The sequence below is a fragment of the Phaseolus vulgaris genome, chromosome 1 (assembly GCF_000499845.2).
Source record: "Phaseolus vulgaris cultivar G19833 chromosome 1, P. vulgaris v2.0, whole genome shotgun sequence".
In the NCBI taxonomy this organism is placed as follows: Eukaryota; Viridiplantae; Streptophyta; class Magnoliopsida; order Fabales; family Fabaceae; genus Phaseolus; species Phaseolus vulgaris.
The window spans coordinates 643,653-658,822 of record NC_023759.2 but is presented as its reverse complement, the minus strand read 5'-3'; the positions used below and the strand labels follow the sequence as shown (position 1 = coordinate 658,822).

Here is a 15,170-nt window from a genome sequence, read left to right as displayed (position 1 = left end):
CGGAAACACAAATTATAAAACTACAATCGACTTAACTGATACTAACTTAAATATAGATTTAAAAAAATTATATTAATATTAGTTAGATTCACATTAACTTAAATGAATATTAAAAATAAATAAAATTAATCTCAGTAAAAATAAATCTAACTTAAACACACAAAAATATAAAAAAATAAGAATAAATTACATTACTTTAGGAAATATTAAAAATAAATTACATAAACATCATCTTATAATTGTACCAACTTAAATAAATAATAATAAATAATTTAAATAAATAGAAATATTAAAATTAAATAATATCAAATTCTACCATATTAAAAATCATGAATTAGATTAATATATTAACTTAAATAAATAGAAATATTAAAATGAAATAATATCAACTTCTACCATATTAGAAATCAATTAGATTAACATTAATCTAGTTAACACTGATTTTAATAAATATTAAAAAATAAGTAGATTAATATTAATTTAAATAAATATAAATATTTATATTAAAGTTTGATTCAATATAGATATACATTATAAACATAAAAGTCCCGAGGCAAAGCGGTGGAACTTTTTCCAGAATATTTTCTATATATACTACTTTCTTCTTATCTTACACTACTTTTCTCATGTTCTTCTATATCTCTCTCTTTATTTTTTCTTCATTATCACGAAGTTCTCTTTTATATATAGCGTTGAAAACAAGGACTGTTGACACAACAATTTTCTGCTTTCCTGAGAACTAAGAACAACAAAAGCTTCTTTGCCACATTACACTCAGAAAATTGCAGAATATGCATAAAATATCTCTTGATAAATGAAAATATTGAACAAATAAACTAAAAAAAAATTGTACAAATATATACTATTGTACTGGTATAGCGTATATGCTGATGTGACTTGGTCTCCCTGACCGAGTTAATCGAGACACCCTCGGATGATCAGATTGACCGACACGTTCAATATTAATGTTTAAGGTCAATGTAACTAAACTACCATTAAGAATTAGGTAATACAACTATAAATGTGATTCATTCCACTAATCAGAACCAATGAGATAAACTTATTAAAATAATATAAATAACACACATTATAAAGAATAAAGTACGTCATTATTACTATACACATCCAGAGTGTCGAATATTCTTTTTTACTGACTTGAGTGTCGGAGTGTCTTTTGTAAGTACATCCTTCATTTAGCATTTACCCGAAACTGATAATCGAAGGAATAGCACAAAGACAAGAAGAATCTCAATAAAACCTTAAAAAGCTGGCCCAAAAAATGAGTAAAGTAAAGACTTCAAGTTTTCTAGTTGCATGAACTATATTTAACAACACCAAATATTTGATTCATCATAACACACGTAAGTGGTATTACCCTGTCTCTGATGGCAACAGTTCCAACAGCAAATACAATTTTTTTTCCAAAATATTATACATATAATAAAGTGCAAAATGACAGAATTGATGGCACGGAAATCTCCGTGCAAAGGATCATGCATACATCCATTAAAGGTCATTATCAATTGATATAATATTAAAATAACACAAATTTAAGTAATATTTGAGGTGCTGATCTATTATTATTATTATTATTATTATTATTATTATTATTGTGGTGATGAATATTGAATGGAGCAACATGTGCTAAGTTGTCCTCTTCTTGCAAACTAGGTAAAGGTCACTTTTCTTGTGCATCGTTATTCCTGGTTTCACTTCCGTGTCCAACATCTCCTCTCTGTCAAACCCTGCGCCCACTTCCCAGTCAAAACTGTGGACCAGATTCGCAAGACCAAGCTCAACGTTCACCATGCCCATGTGCTTCGCCGGACACATTCTCCGGCCGCTCCCAAACGGAAGCACCTCAAACTCCTTCCCCTTCAGCTCCATCTCGCTCCCAATAAACCTCTCGGGCCAAAACTCCTCGGGCTTTTCCCAGTTCTCGGGGTCCCTTGCTATGGCCCACGCGTTAACGTACACCACAGTTTTGGCTTCGATTTCGTACCCATCGATGCTGCAACGCTCCGTCGCTTCCCTTGGCAAGAGAAGCGGCGAAGGTGGGAACAGTCTCAGCGTCTCCTTCACCACTGCTTTCAGATATGGAAGCCTTTCAATGTCGTCTTCGTTTATGAAATCTTTGTCCCCGAATAAACTTCTCGCTTCTCCTTGAACCATGCTCATCACTTCCGGATCCTTCAACAGTGCTGTCATCGCCCACACTATCGTCGCCGAAGAAGGGTCCGTTCCCGCTATAAAGATGTTCTGCATGCATATGTGAACTTATAAACACGAACACTCATTTGAATATGAGAAGATTGAGTTAGGAAGTTACCATGAGAAGGGCTTTTATGTGGTCAAGAGTGAGATGAAACGAGAGTGAAGGATTAGGAAGAAGCTGAAGAAGGATATCGATGATATCTTTCACTTCTTTCTCATCATCATCATCACCATTTTTAGCCATGTGCTCAAAGATCACTCGTTCGTAGAACGCATCCAACTCCTTGAACGTTTTCTCAAGCCGCCACGTTTTTCCGGTCACTCTATCAACCCAACCCATCATCGGAAAATAATCCGAAACGAAAAACTCAGCCAGTAACGCTTGCGCCTCGTTCAGCAGAACCTGCAACCGGCTCCTCCGCTTTTTCTTCTCCACAACTTCCTCCAGCTCACCGACGTAGCTTTTCCCCAAAGCGATTCTGCATATCAGAGAGCTCGTGAAAGACATCAGCATTTCGGTCAGGTTCACGACAGTGCCCGAAGCTGCCCGTTCCGAGAGCTTCCGAACCATTTGCGCAACCTCGTCTTCTCGGACGGAGCGAAAGGACTGAACGCGGTGCGCGCTGAAGAGGTGAACCATGGAGAGTTTCTTCAACTCTCGCCAGCATGGGCCGTAGGGCGCGAAGCCCAGGTCGAGGCCGTTGTAAGAGAGCTTTGCGGGGCCCACGAAGGCGGGTCTGTTTGCGAAGTTGAGGTCGTGGGTTTTGAGGATTTGTTCGGCGTGTCGGGCCGAGGAAACGACGACGGTTTGTAGGGTGGCGAGACGCAGCGACATGAGAGGGCCGTGGCGTTTGGCGAGTTGCCATAGAGAGCGATGTGGGGATGAGTGATCGAGTTGGTGAAGGTTGCCGATGAGAGGAAGCGACGGAGGAGACGGTGGTGCTGCAAGCTTTGTTCTGTGTGAGAGAATACGGAAGAGGAAGAAGATGAAGATAAAGACAGAAGGTAAAGAGAGAAGAACAAACACATCCATTTTCAACTATAGATTTTTCTGAAGTCATATATGTGTTAATAAATATATTTATATTTGTTAAATTATAACATGAGTAAAAGTTATATTATTTAAATAGAAAATATAAATGATCTATTAAAGTAAAGTAGCCTTCTTAATTCTATGTAAAAGCGTGTTATTTATAATTTATAAAAAAAAATTATATAAATAAACTAATGTAGTTTAATATGACATATTAATAGTATATGATTTATAATAAGATTGAATAGATTGTAATAACTTCACAAATGCAAATATTTTGTTTTAAAAAAATTCTTACTATAACGAATATATGAAATTATTTTGTGGGAAAGTAGTGAATGAATAAGAAAAAATATATTATTATATGAATTTGAACAATTAAAAGAATTTAGAAAGTAATTATATATTATAAATATAAATTCTTTATCTTCTGAGAAGGGAATTTAGAAATGAATTCTCTTTTTCCTAAATTTGTAAGTTAATTTTTATTTATTATTACTATGAAATCTCATTCCATGAACTAAATTTGCAATGATTAACCTAAAATGAAGAATATAATCTATATGAATAAAATAAGTGATTGTCATCATCTAAAATTGTTATACTTTGTTATCAACTGGCCTAACTAATGATATTGGTCAATTATTTTACAAATTCAGTTCCTTATATATATGCAATATAAATGTATTAATAATTACATAAGTAAATATCTGAATTGCAAGATATCCATTATGCACAATACAATACAAAAGAATAAAATTACAAGATTTTGTTATTTACCAAAAGATAAAAAGAACATAGAAAACATTTAACATAATGAAATATTACGGATTGTGTTTGTTTTAGATTCTTAGGATTATTATTTCACTCTCCTTTTTCATCATTTGTATTAAAAAAAAAAAATTCTATTTTTTAATCAAATTTAAATTTTTAGTTTAAAATTTAAAACTTGTGTTTTCTTTTTTTCTTTCAATTTAAATTTATTATATTTTCAAATCATAAAGAATAAAATTTAAAAAAAAATTGTACATGGAAAAAAAATAAAAGAATCCTGTTTATAAATATAAATATATATATATATATAGAGAGAACCATAAATAATAATAATAATAATAATATATGAAATTAAGTTATTTAATTAGATAGAAGAAACCAATCATTCTCAGACCCAAATTATTTAAATTAACTACCAAAATTAAAAATCAGGGAATAGAAACCGTTATATATTTTGTCCAATACCAATTAGAATAGTTAAAATATAAATTAAATTATTAAATATGAAAATATAAAATAAATTGTAAAATGAGAGGGAAATTCTGTAGTCTCAACAAATCATATTTAATATAAATGGTTAGAAATATTCGAAAAAAATATAGAAACATAGGAATAACATAATCTTTGGACATGGAAAGACTGATATAGAAGAAGTTTGGTATGGACACAACAAAAATCATGACTATGGATTAAACATAAGCATATAAATGTAAACATAAGCATGATTATTGATATTATTCAATACATATGAATGTAGTATTAATTAGAGCTTTTATTGCATTTATTAAATACGTGTAAATGGCATAATGATAATATATTAAATGCAAGTAAATAAATATACTATCTACTCCCTATTTTTTTTATCAATTTAAAAATCACTTTGTAATTTTATTAATAATAAAACCTATTTTAAATACCAAATTTTTTTTAGTTTATAAACTAATATCTAACTTAGTCAATATACACTAAAAAAATCATTAAATAAAAATCAATTTTAGAAACAAAAAATAATTAGTTTCGACTAAATTAATTACTATGTTGGAGACTACAAAATTGTTGTATTTAAATTAGTTTCTATTTTTGATAAATACTTCCTAAATTCATATCTAATTAGCTACCAAAGTTTTAACTACCAAATTTATAAACTAAGAAATTAGTACCTAATGTTAAATATCAATTTAGAAACGATTTTATAATTTTTAATATAAAAACTCATTAGATATAAATATTTTTTTTATTTTATAAGATAGTATCTAACTTAGTTAATCCAATATTTTTTTTCTCTAAATTAGTTTATATTTAATAATTTTGTTTGTGGTGTGTGGAGGGTTTAGGAGGAAGTAACAAATTCATGCATAATTAAATATATAAAGTAAATACACATTATACAATAAATACATTTAGTAAATAAATAAATAAATGTATACTAGTATTCAATATATGAATGTATTAAAAAATACATATATATTAGAGCATTTATTACATTTACTAAATATGTGTAATTGGCATAGTGATAATACATATGATAAATACAATATATTAAATGTAAGTAATAAATATCTATCTATACCCTTTTTTTCTTACCAATTTATCACTTTATAAATTTTTGTTAATAATGAAAAATATTTTTTATATCAATATTTTTATAATTTATAAAATAATATTTAACTTCGTCAATATTAAAAGAAAATAATATCAATTTTATAAATAAAAAATAATTAGTTGTTATATTAACTAAATTATAAACTATTTTATACATTAAAATAATTATTGGTATCTAAATTAGTTTTTATTATTGATAAATAATTGTTAAATTGATAGGTAAGGTTTTATCTACCAACTTTAGAATTTAAATAATTAGTAGCTAAAACTTAATTAACTAATTAGATATCGATTATCAGTAATAAAAACTAATTTATATATCAATAATTTTTTTAGTCTCTAAATTAGTATATAATTTTCAGATAATATAATTACTATTTTTTTAAATTAGTTTTTATTTAAGAATTTTCTAATAATATCAAACTATTTTAAAAAAATGTGTATGTATGATAAACTTATCATGATATATAAAGAAAAATAACATCAATTTATAAACATGAAATAATAAATGTAATATAGTTTTGACTATAGACACAAATTGTTCATCAAACTATTCAAAAAAATCCCCGTTAAATGAATTTAACCAGATTTCTTTTATATATAAATATATGTATATATCTATTGTTATAATAAATTAACTAAAACAATAAGAAAAGAAAATATACATGTTTTTATAAGGGTTGAAAAGTTCTTGATAGGTTTTTGGTCCTTGATTTTCACTCGTCGGGTTTGGGATACTTATGAAATGTACTATGACGTAAAGTTAGCTTCCAGAATTTAGAGATTGAATTGGTTAATGCTATTAAAAATACATATCATAGTTCAAATAAGGTCAACTTATTTTTAGGGATGAACTGAAACTACAAGGATGGTTTCTTCTTGTTTCTTCCTGCACCTCCGTATGTTTTTCTTTCACCTTCATAAATTTTTATATTTATAAAAATATCCATTTGTAATATTCTGGATTACATAATAATTTTTTTTTTTCAATTTCGTAATTAGCTTCTAAATTACATAATCCGAAATCTTTTTTTCATATGTATGATTAGTTTATGGAAGTTTTTTTCAGCTTCCAGATTATGTAATCCAGAAGCTAATCTATGAGATGACACAAGGAATAAAAAAGTATTTTCACGTTTTGTATGTAGTGACAGAAGAACATATAGAGGGTGCAGGAAGAAAGAGTCACCTAGAAGTTGTTGGACTCTATTAGTAGAGATGTAGTGCTAATAATTTTTATTAGTCTAACGTGATTGAGGATGTTATATATCTAAAGGGTGTTTAATCATGTACATTACAATATAAAATAAATATATAGAAAAATACTATTAGGATAATATTTAAAAAATAAGAATACTTCATTTAAAAACTGATAACTTCGTTCAATTGATATTTTTAAAAATTATTATAATTATAACTATAAAAAAGTCATTAAATATAAATTAATTTAGAAAAAAAAATCATTAATATGAAATAGTTTTTATTATTAATAAAAAATTATAAAATATTTTATAAATTAGTATCGTTACTAATGCAAACCATTTAAAAATAATATATAAATTTATATTAATAATATAAATTACTTTAAATATCAATAATTTTTTAATTCATCAAATATTATTTAATTTAATTAATATAATAATTAATTTTTTATTTTTTTTATAAATTAATTGATATTTAATATTTTTTTTTAGTGTGTAGAAGTTTGAGAGGAAATAACAAAATACATGTATAATTAATATATAAATTAAATACATATTATACAATAAATACGCGTAGTAAATACATATATACCAGCATTCAATACATATAAATGTAGTATTAAATATTTATATTAAAGCATTTATTACATTTATTAAATACGTGTAAATGCCATAAGATAATACATATGATAAATGCAATATATTAAATGCAATTAATGAATATACGGTCTACCCCTCTCTTTTTTTAGTTTCGTTTAAGATTTTGTAAAAATTACATAACTTTTATATTTTATTAAATATGTTTGTCATGGCTTATACATGCGAAATTAATTTTTGTCTCTAATTCAAATTTTAGACCTTCTAAATGTTTGTAGTAAGAAAATTATTGAAATTGATTCTTAATAATATTTTTGTTTTACATAACAAATAAATTTTCAGCATGAAATATATATTATAATTTTATAACACCCACATTATTTAATAAATATTAAATATTTTAACATTCTAGTCCACATTAGAAATTCCTTTACCATGTCAAAAACGTTGGTAAAAACTTATTTCAATAGTTTTCTTATTACAAGTATCCAAAAGATTTAAAATTTAAACAATGAAAAAAATTAATCATATTTAATCATATTTAATATAAATACTTAATGCTTATTTTATACAGGTTAAAGTTATTCTACATATGTTAGTGTGTTTTTTTCTTCTATAAATTGGTGTTTAGTTTGCATAACATACCACAACAAGAATAAACATATACACACAAAATTTTGGGATAATTTGTAAAAATTCCAAAAAGAGTTATGGTAATGAATGAGATGAAAATAATGGGAGTTGCGATTTTAGCTATGATTGTGTTGGGTGTTGCACAAGTTGATCACAAACCACAGAAGTTGAGTCAAATGTTGGATGTAAAGTTAAATGTGCATTCAAATGTGAAGTTTATTTACCAGAACCACCAATTTATTCAAAATGTCTCACTGATTGTCGCAAAAAATGTGATCAAATATTCAATGATTTGGTTAATGATTGTATCACTAGTTGCGGATTTTTCAAGTATAGTAATTCTTGCTTAGAACAGTGCAAGAACAAATAACAATTCATTTCAATAATGTTCAGCAAAAAAAATTGTTCAGTAAAACAATATCATAATAAATTTTAGCATATGGCTAACTTCTTCCCTTTATTTTTCATTGTTTCTTCTTATGTTCCTTTCTTATATATATGGTTGTAATGAAAACGATGAAAGAATTATACAGATAGTGTTATCTTCAAATTTTATTAAGAACCCATTAGAAGAAAAAAAAATGTATTTAATAATTAATAATAATTTTTTAGCTTATTTATTTATGTGGATTTTAACATCCTTAAAGAAAGTTATAGTATAATGTGTACAAATGCTAAAAAGTAGACTCTGTTTAAATAATACGTAATTGTTTATTCTCATTGTTTGTATTATTCATCATTATAACTAAGCACATTTGAAGGTAAAAAACAATGAAAGTTAATATATGTTACACTATTAATATTTTATCTAGTTGAAAATTACAAAACAACTAAAAATAAGATATAAGGTTTATTTTATGTCAATTTTAATAATATGATATTGAAGTTTGTCATATCATGATTTGCTAAGTGTATTATGCTATCTTAATCAAATTTGTAGCAATTTTGTGTCTATAAATTGATGTGTGTCTTTTTCTTGAAACATTATAGTTGGTGGAGGCTTAGACAAGAATTGAAACAAAGATTAATGAAAACTATGAGAGGTTTAATGATGATGTTGATGATTGTGTTGGGTTTGATAGGAAGTGATTTCAATGTTTCATTTGCTCAAGTTGAGTCAAATAGACTCAGTTGCAATGGGAAATGTGTATTTGAGTGTTTTCCTTTGGTAACATTTACTACTTTATATTTATTATGTATTCAAGATTGCAGCAAAAAATGTGAAAAAGGATTCACTTTTGCTGCTGTTGGTGTGCCAGATTGCAATTCTAGCTGTGGCTTGATCAACACTGGTATTTTATTTCTTTACAAATTCATTTTTTTTTATGATTTCTTAGTTATTATGTGAATTTGGGTCAAATTATGATTCTAAATGTTCTTTGTGATGAACTTCAATTGCAGATAATGGTGATGTTATGGCTTCTGTGGTGGATTCTTGTTTGCAAGAATGTGAAAGAAGAAATAACACATTAAAGTGAAACAAATATATTCATGCTTTGCTGTAATGGAAAAACTTTAATCAATAAATAACTCTTTGTAAACTCCTTTTCTATTATTTTGTTATTTCTATTATTTTTTCCATTGTTGCAACAGAAGAAACCACATAATTAACAACAACAACAAAAAAAAATCACTAATGTTTTTATTAAATTAAAAATACAAATAAATTTTAAGTATCTCAATCCTATTTAACGTTATAATGTCTCAAAAATATAATTTTTCATTACATTTAGTATCATTCTCGATAGATATAATTGAAGATAATTAAGTCAATATATATTTATTTATTGTATATAAAACAGTAATGTTGGTATTTATGCTATTGTTTTTAATAAGTGTAGAAATAGTATATTTTAAGTAGTGTTTTTGTTTTTTATAAAATTGTGAATATCGCAAAATCATATTTTTCTAAATGTTATTTACTCAATACATAAATTATTGGCGCGGTATTTAACTGTGTATTTAATAAATTTAATAAATATTTGTAATAACTGATAAAATAGTGATTAATATTATTTTAAACTTTAAAAATATTAGTTGAATAGAAAAAAAAATGCAAGACACGTGAAAAGAAACGGGAAAAATATATTTAAATATTACATTTATTAGATGCATTAAATGAAGTATTTATTATATGCATTTAGTGACGTATTCAATATATTATATTTACGCATATACCCTTTTGGTTTTTTATATGTTTTCAAGGATATTTTTTAAGAATCAACAAATATAATAAATATTTTATTTTAATAAAATAATTGTATAATTTCATATTTTATCAATTTATTTTTTCATGTAACATAATAAACACATCGTCATATTTTTACAATATATTAAAAGTTAAATGTATAATTGAAAATAAATATTATATTCAAATTCTCTCTCTATATATATATATGCTTACATATGGAATTCAAATATTAAAAAAATATTGTTTGATAAAATTGAGTAAAGATAAATATTAAAGAATTTGAATTCTACATATACTTATTATATATAATTTTTTTTAAATATATATGTAGCATTTCCGATAAATATAGTTGTGTTTTCGAATTGTATTTTTCTAGTGATAGTTGTGTTATTAAAAAAATAGAGGTTGTTTCATGAAAGATGATGTTTTTTTATGCAAAACAAACTTGTTCAAGCAAAATGAGCTCATTCAAGCAAGACGAACTCACTCAAATGATAACATGCTATATTAATGACAATGTTTGGTCACGTTTGAGGTTATTTATTCATATTGACAAGATATATAAATTGAGATTGATAATATATGCTATTGGTTGATATAATTGATGTTAAGATACATGATATGGTGTGTATGCATAACATGTGCCTTTTTGTGTGGTTCTTCGTGGATGATTGATCCTAGTTGGATATATTTTTTTAAGAATCAACAAATATAATATGATATATTAAAAAACAACATATTATACTAATGACAATGTTTTGTCATGCTTGAGGTTGTTTATTCATATTGTGACGTATGTTTTTATAAATGTTTATGATGATGATAAGATATATAAATTATGAGATTGATAATATATTCTTCTCGTAGATATATAATTCATGTTAAGATGTATGTATGACATGTGCCTTTTTAGGTATCCCTTCGTGGATGATGGGTCCTAATTGAATTACTTATACACATGTATATGAAGTGATATATATATATATATATATATATATATATATGCGTATAAGGTTTGACCTAAATAAGGTGACCTTGAAGCAGTGGTATATCACCCTTTATGGTTAGTGTAGGATACTCAGGATGATATAAAATTTTGAACAACAGTAATAAATGTGACACTCGCGTAACAAAAATATCTTGAGATCACTTTTGTTCAGTCACATATATAAAATTCTAAATGGTAAGAAGTTAAAAGAGACTTGAGACTTAGCTTGGTGGTGTATGTATACCTAATTAAAAAAAATGAAAGTTAAATATGTTACATTATAAATAATGATTTATTAATATTTTATCTAGTAAAAAATTACAAAACAACTAAAAATAAGATATAAATGTTATTTTATGAGTTAAATTAGATCTAAAGTTTACATTTTAATAAGATGATATTAAAGTTTATCATAATTTTTTTTTTTAAAATAAAAGCTTTCATGTTAGGTATCACTATGCCACTTAAGATCTCAGCTAGGCTGACACCTCAAGTAACAACAATCATTTACCATCACATGAAAAAAATATTATTAAACAAAAGAAAAAAAAAAATACAAAAATACGGGGGGACTAGACCAAAACCCATATGTTAACAAAAACGATACATAGGTAGACTATACCTATTCATAAAGAATTCTAAGAACAGACAAGGTGGAAGCCTATTATACCAAAGAAAAGGTTCTCTATGAAAAAATCCTAAATTAGCCAACTTATTAGCACACGCATTTCCTTCACGAAAAATATGAGTAACTGTAAACCTAATTTTCCCACAGTAATTAAGACAGGCATTCCATCGATTACGAAGCATCCAAGGAACATTTGTCCTAGCAGTAAACGCAGCACAAACCAAAGCAGAATCACATTCCAGCCAGACATTAGTAAGCCCCATCTTTTGAGCTTCCTCCATAGCATGTATAACCCCATAAAACTCAGCAACCAGAGCAGTCTGAACTTCAAGGAACGCAGAAAAAGCTCCAATAAATTCCCCCATACTCCCATGAAAAATACCTCCGCAAGTAGCAAGACCAGGATATCCCATAGCAGCCCCATCAGTGTTAATTTTTACCCAGCCAGGTGAAGGAAACTCCCATCTAATAGGAAGAGGACGTAGAACTTTACCAGTACGAGTGTTAATACCAAAAAACTTCAGCACATTGAAATCAAATATCATTCTTCATTGAAGCTTTAGACGAATTACCCACTAGACAAGTTAAGTCTTTAATAACCAAAATAGCCCTAGAAACCTCAATCTTATCCTGAAAGCGAGCGTAATTCCTCATACGCCATATCATCCAAATAGAAAAAGTTATCACAGCTAGCTTAATTAATTTAACCAACGGACTACCATCACTCTTAATAAAAGAAAGAAGATCATCCTTATTAGAGAAATGATAAGTATGAAAAATGTGTTGAACCCAACTCCAAATACGCAAAGCATTAGCACATTCAAAAAATAAATGTTGAATAGATTTCTCGTGTTTTTCACAAAGCGTACACATATAACAAATATGCAAACCTTTATTTTGAATATGCTGATCTGTAGGAAGCCGCCCATGAAAAACTTTCCAAAGGACAAGAGTTTTGGAAGGCGGAATATATGAAGACCAAATAAATTTACCCCAACCACAGGAAACCCCTGGATCCAAGAAAAAAGTCCTAGGTGATTTAAGAGTGAGATGACCAGACTCATCTAGAATCCAATTAGGAATATCCTGTACCGCCCTAACCATGATATGACTAAAAAGATGAGGCATCTGCTGTAAAGACAATGGAATATTCCAATCACTACCTGTCAAAAACTGAGAGACTGTATCCAGAATACTAGCACCATCAGATAATCCTGCAATATTTGCTAAAGAAGTAGTAGCACACCATTTATCATTCCAAAAATTAATAAGAGAACCTGTACCAACAGTCCAAGAAGTATAATCAAGTATAGTAGAATAAAATTGCTTAATTCCAGGCCAAAGAGATGACGATCTATAAACCATTCGAAACTCATATTTTGATTTAAGGACCCTAGCTTTCAAGAGCAGAGACCAAAGCTTGTTGCTATAAGCAAAGTTCCAAGCAAGCTTAAGAAGATATGCATTATTTTCATGGTGAAGGTTAATAATTTTCAAACCTCTATTCTCAAGGGGAGAACAAATCGTATCCCAATTAACAGTAGCTATACCTTTTTTCAGAATATCACCAGTCCAGATAAAATTTCGACACCACTGTTCAACTTGCTTAAGAAGAGAAACAGGCCATTTATACAAATTAAAACTATAAGCTAGAAGACCCGTAATCACCGTATTGACCAACTGAACTCGACCCATCATGCTAAGAGATTTACCTTTCCAAGAAGCTAACTTCAATTTGACTTTATCAGCCAAAGGTTGAAGAAAACGACCCCTTGGAGCACCAACAAAGATAGGCACTCCTAAATAAGTGAAAGGCAAACAACCATGACTACAATAATTTGCTAAGTGTTATATTATGTTAATTAAATTGTGTTGTGACTATAAATTGATGTGTCTTTTTTCTTGAAAGTTATAGTTGATGGAGGCTTAGAAAAGAACTTAAACAAAGATTAAGATGAAAAGTATGAGAGTTTTAATGATGATGATGATTATGTTGGGTTTCATAAGAGGTGATTACAGTGTTTCATTTGCTCAAGTTGAGTCAAATAATATCAGTTGCAGGGCAAAATGTGTATTCGAGTGTGCACCTTTGATATCATCTCCTACTTTATATCAATTATGTATGAGAGATTGCATGAAATATTGTGAAGATGAGTCCACTTTTGCTGTTGTTGCTGTGCCAGATTGCAATTCTAGTTGTGGCTTAATCAACACTGGTATTTTATTTATTTAGAAAATCATTTTTCTTATGATTTCATAGTTATTATGTGAAATTGGGTCAAATTATGATTTTAATGGTTTTTTGTGATGAACTCCATTTGCAGATAATGGTGATGTTATTGCTTCTGTGGTGAAATTTTGTTTGCAAGAATGTGAGAAGAAGAAATAACACATTGCAATGAAGAAAAGGTTTTTTCAAGAAAATATATCCATGATTTGCTGTATTGGAAAAACTTTAATCAATAAATAACTCTTTTGTAAACTCCTTTCCTATTATCTTGTTCATTGTATTATTCTTTACATGTAACTCAACAACTCAAATAATAACAATAAATTCAAAAACTAAATAATTATTATTAAGAAATAAACTTTAAACGTAACTCAATCTTATAAAATCGAGTTATAAAATGAATTTTGCATCCATTTATATATTATGAAAAGTCTTTATCTCTAGTTAATGTGAGATCTTTAACACACTTCATCGCTGAGACCTGTCAACTCATGTGTAAGACTATATATTTATGGATGGTCCAATAGCAGAATTCTGATAGGTCCAACATACACTCGTTACCATAGACTCTAAATGACTATGACACATGTTAAGAAGTGTAATTTAAGACTAACTCAACTTTATAAATTTTTTTCATAAGATAAAATTTACATCCACTTATATACTATGATATCCCGTTGATGTGGGGTCTTCTACAAATTTTCAGCGGTTTAATAGAAATAAAAAATTAAAAATTCAAGACACTTAAAAAAAGAAAAATAATCAGATTTAAAATATTATATTTATTAGATTCATTTAATGAACTATTTATTATATGCATTCAGTGACGTATTCAATATATATTTACGCATGTACCGTTTTGTTTTTTTTATATGTTTTCAAGGATGTTTTTTAATAATCAACCAATACAATAATATGTTTATTTTAATAAAATAGTTGTATATTTAAAATGTGAGATTGATAATATATGTCTTTAGTAGTAATTTTTAAAAAAATAAAATTATGAGGTTTACTAAAGGTTACCTGATGACTTTTTACGGCAAGTGCACCGCGTTTGTCAGAAGTAATAATTGTCCCT

General features: G+C 27.4%; 1 protein-coding gene and 1 long non-coding RNA gene across 2 annotated transcripts; one reads left to right on the top strand and one right to left on the bottom strand.

Annotated features, from left to right (window-relative positions):
- Window positions 1-1,324: 1,324 nt before the first annotated feature.
- LOC137816352 (cytochrome P450 71A1-like) lies at window positions 1,325-3,343 on the bottom strand. The gene is made up of 2 exons (XM_068619454.1): window positions 2,330-3,343; window positions 1,325-2,259 (listed from the first exon to the last, which is right to left on the bottom strand). Exons 1-2 carry the CDS (start codon window positions 3,245-3,247, stop codon window positions 1,645-1,647), a joined length of 1,533 nt encoding a protein of 510 aa, XP_068475555.1. The 5' UTR covers window positions 3,248-3,343; the 3' UTR covers window positions 1,325-1,644.
- Window positions 3,344-9,038: 5,695 nt separating this feature from the next.
- On the top strand, window positions 9,039-9,605 carry LOC137815399 (uncharacterized). The gene is made up of 2 exons (XR_011081730.1): window positions 9,039-9,347; window positions 9,457-9,605. It is a non-coding gene; the product is annotated as an uncharacterized lncRNA (long non-coding RNA).
- The last annotated feature ends 5,565 nt before the right edge of the window (window positions 9,606-15,170 follow it).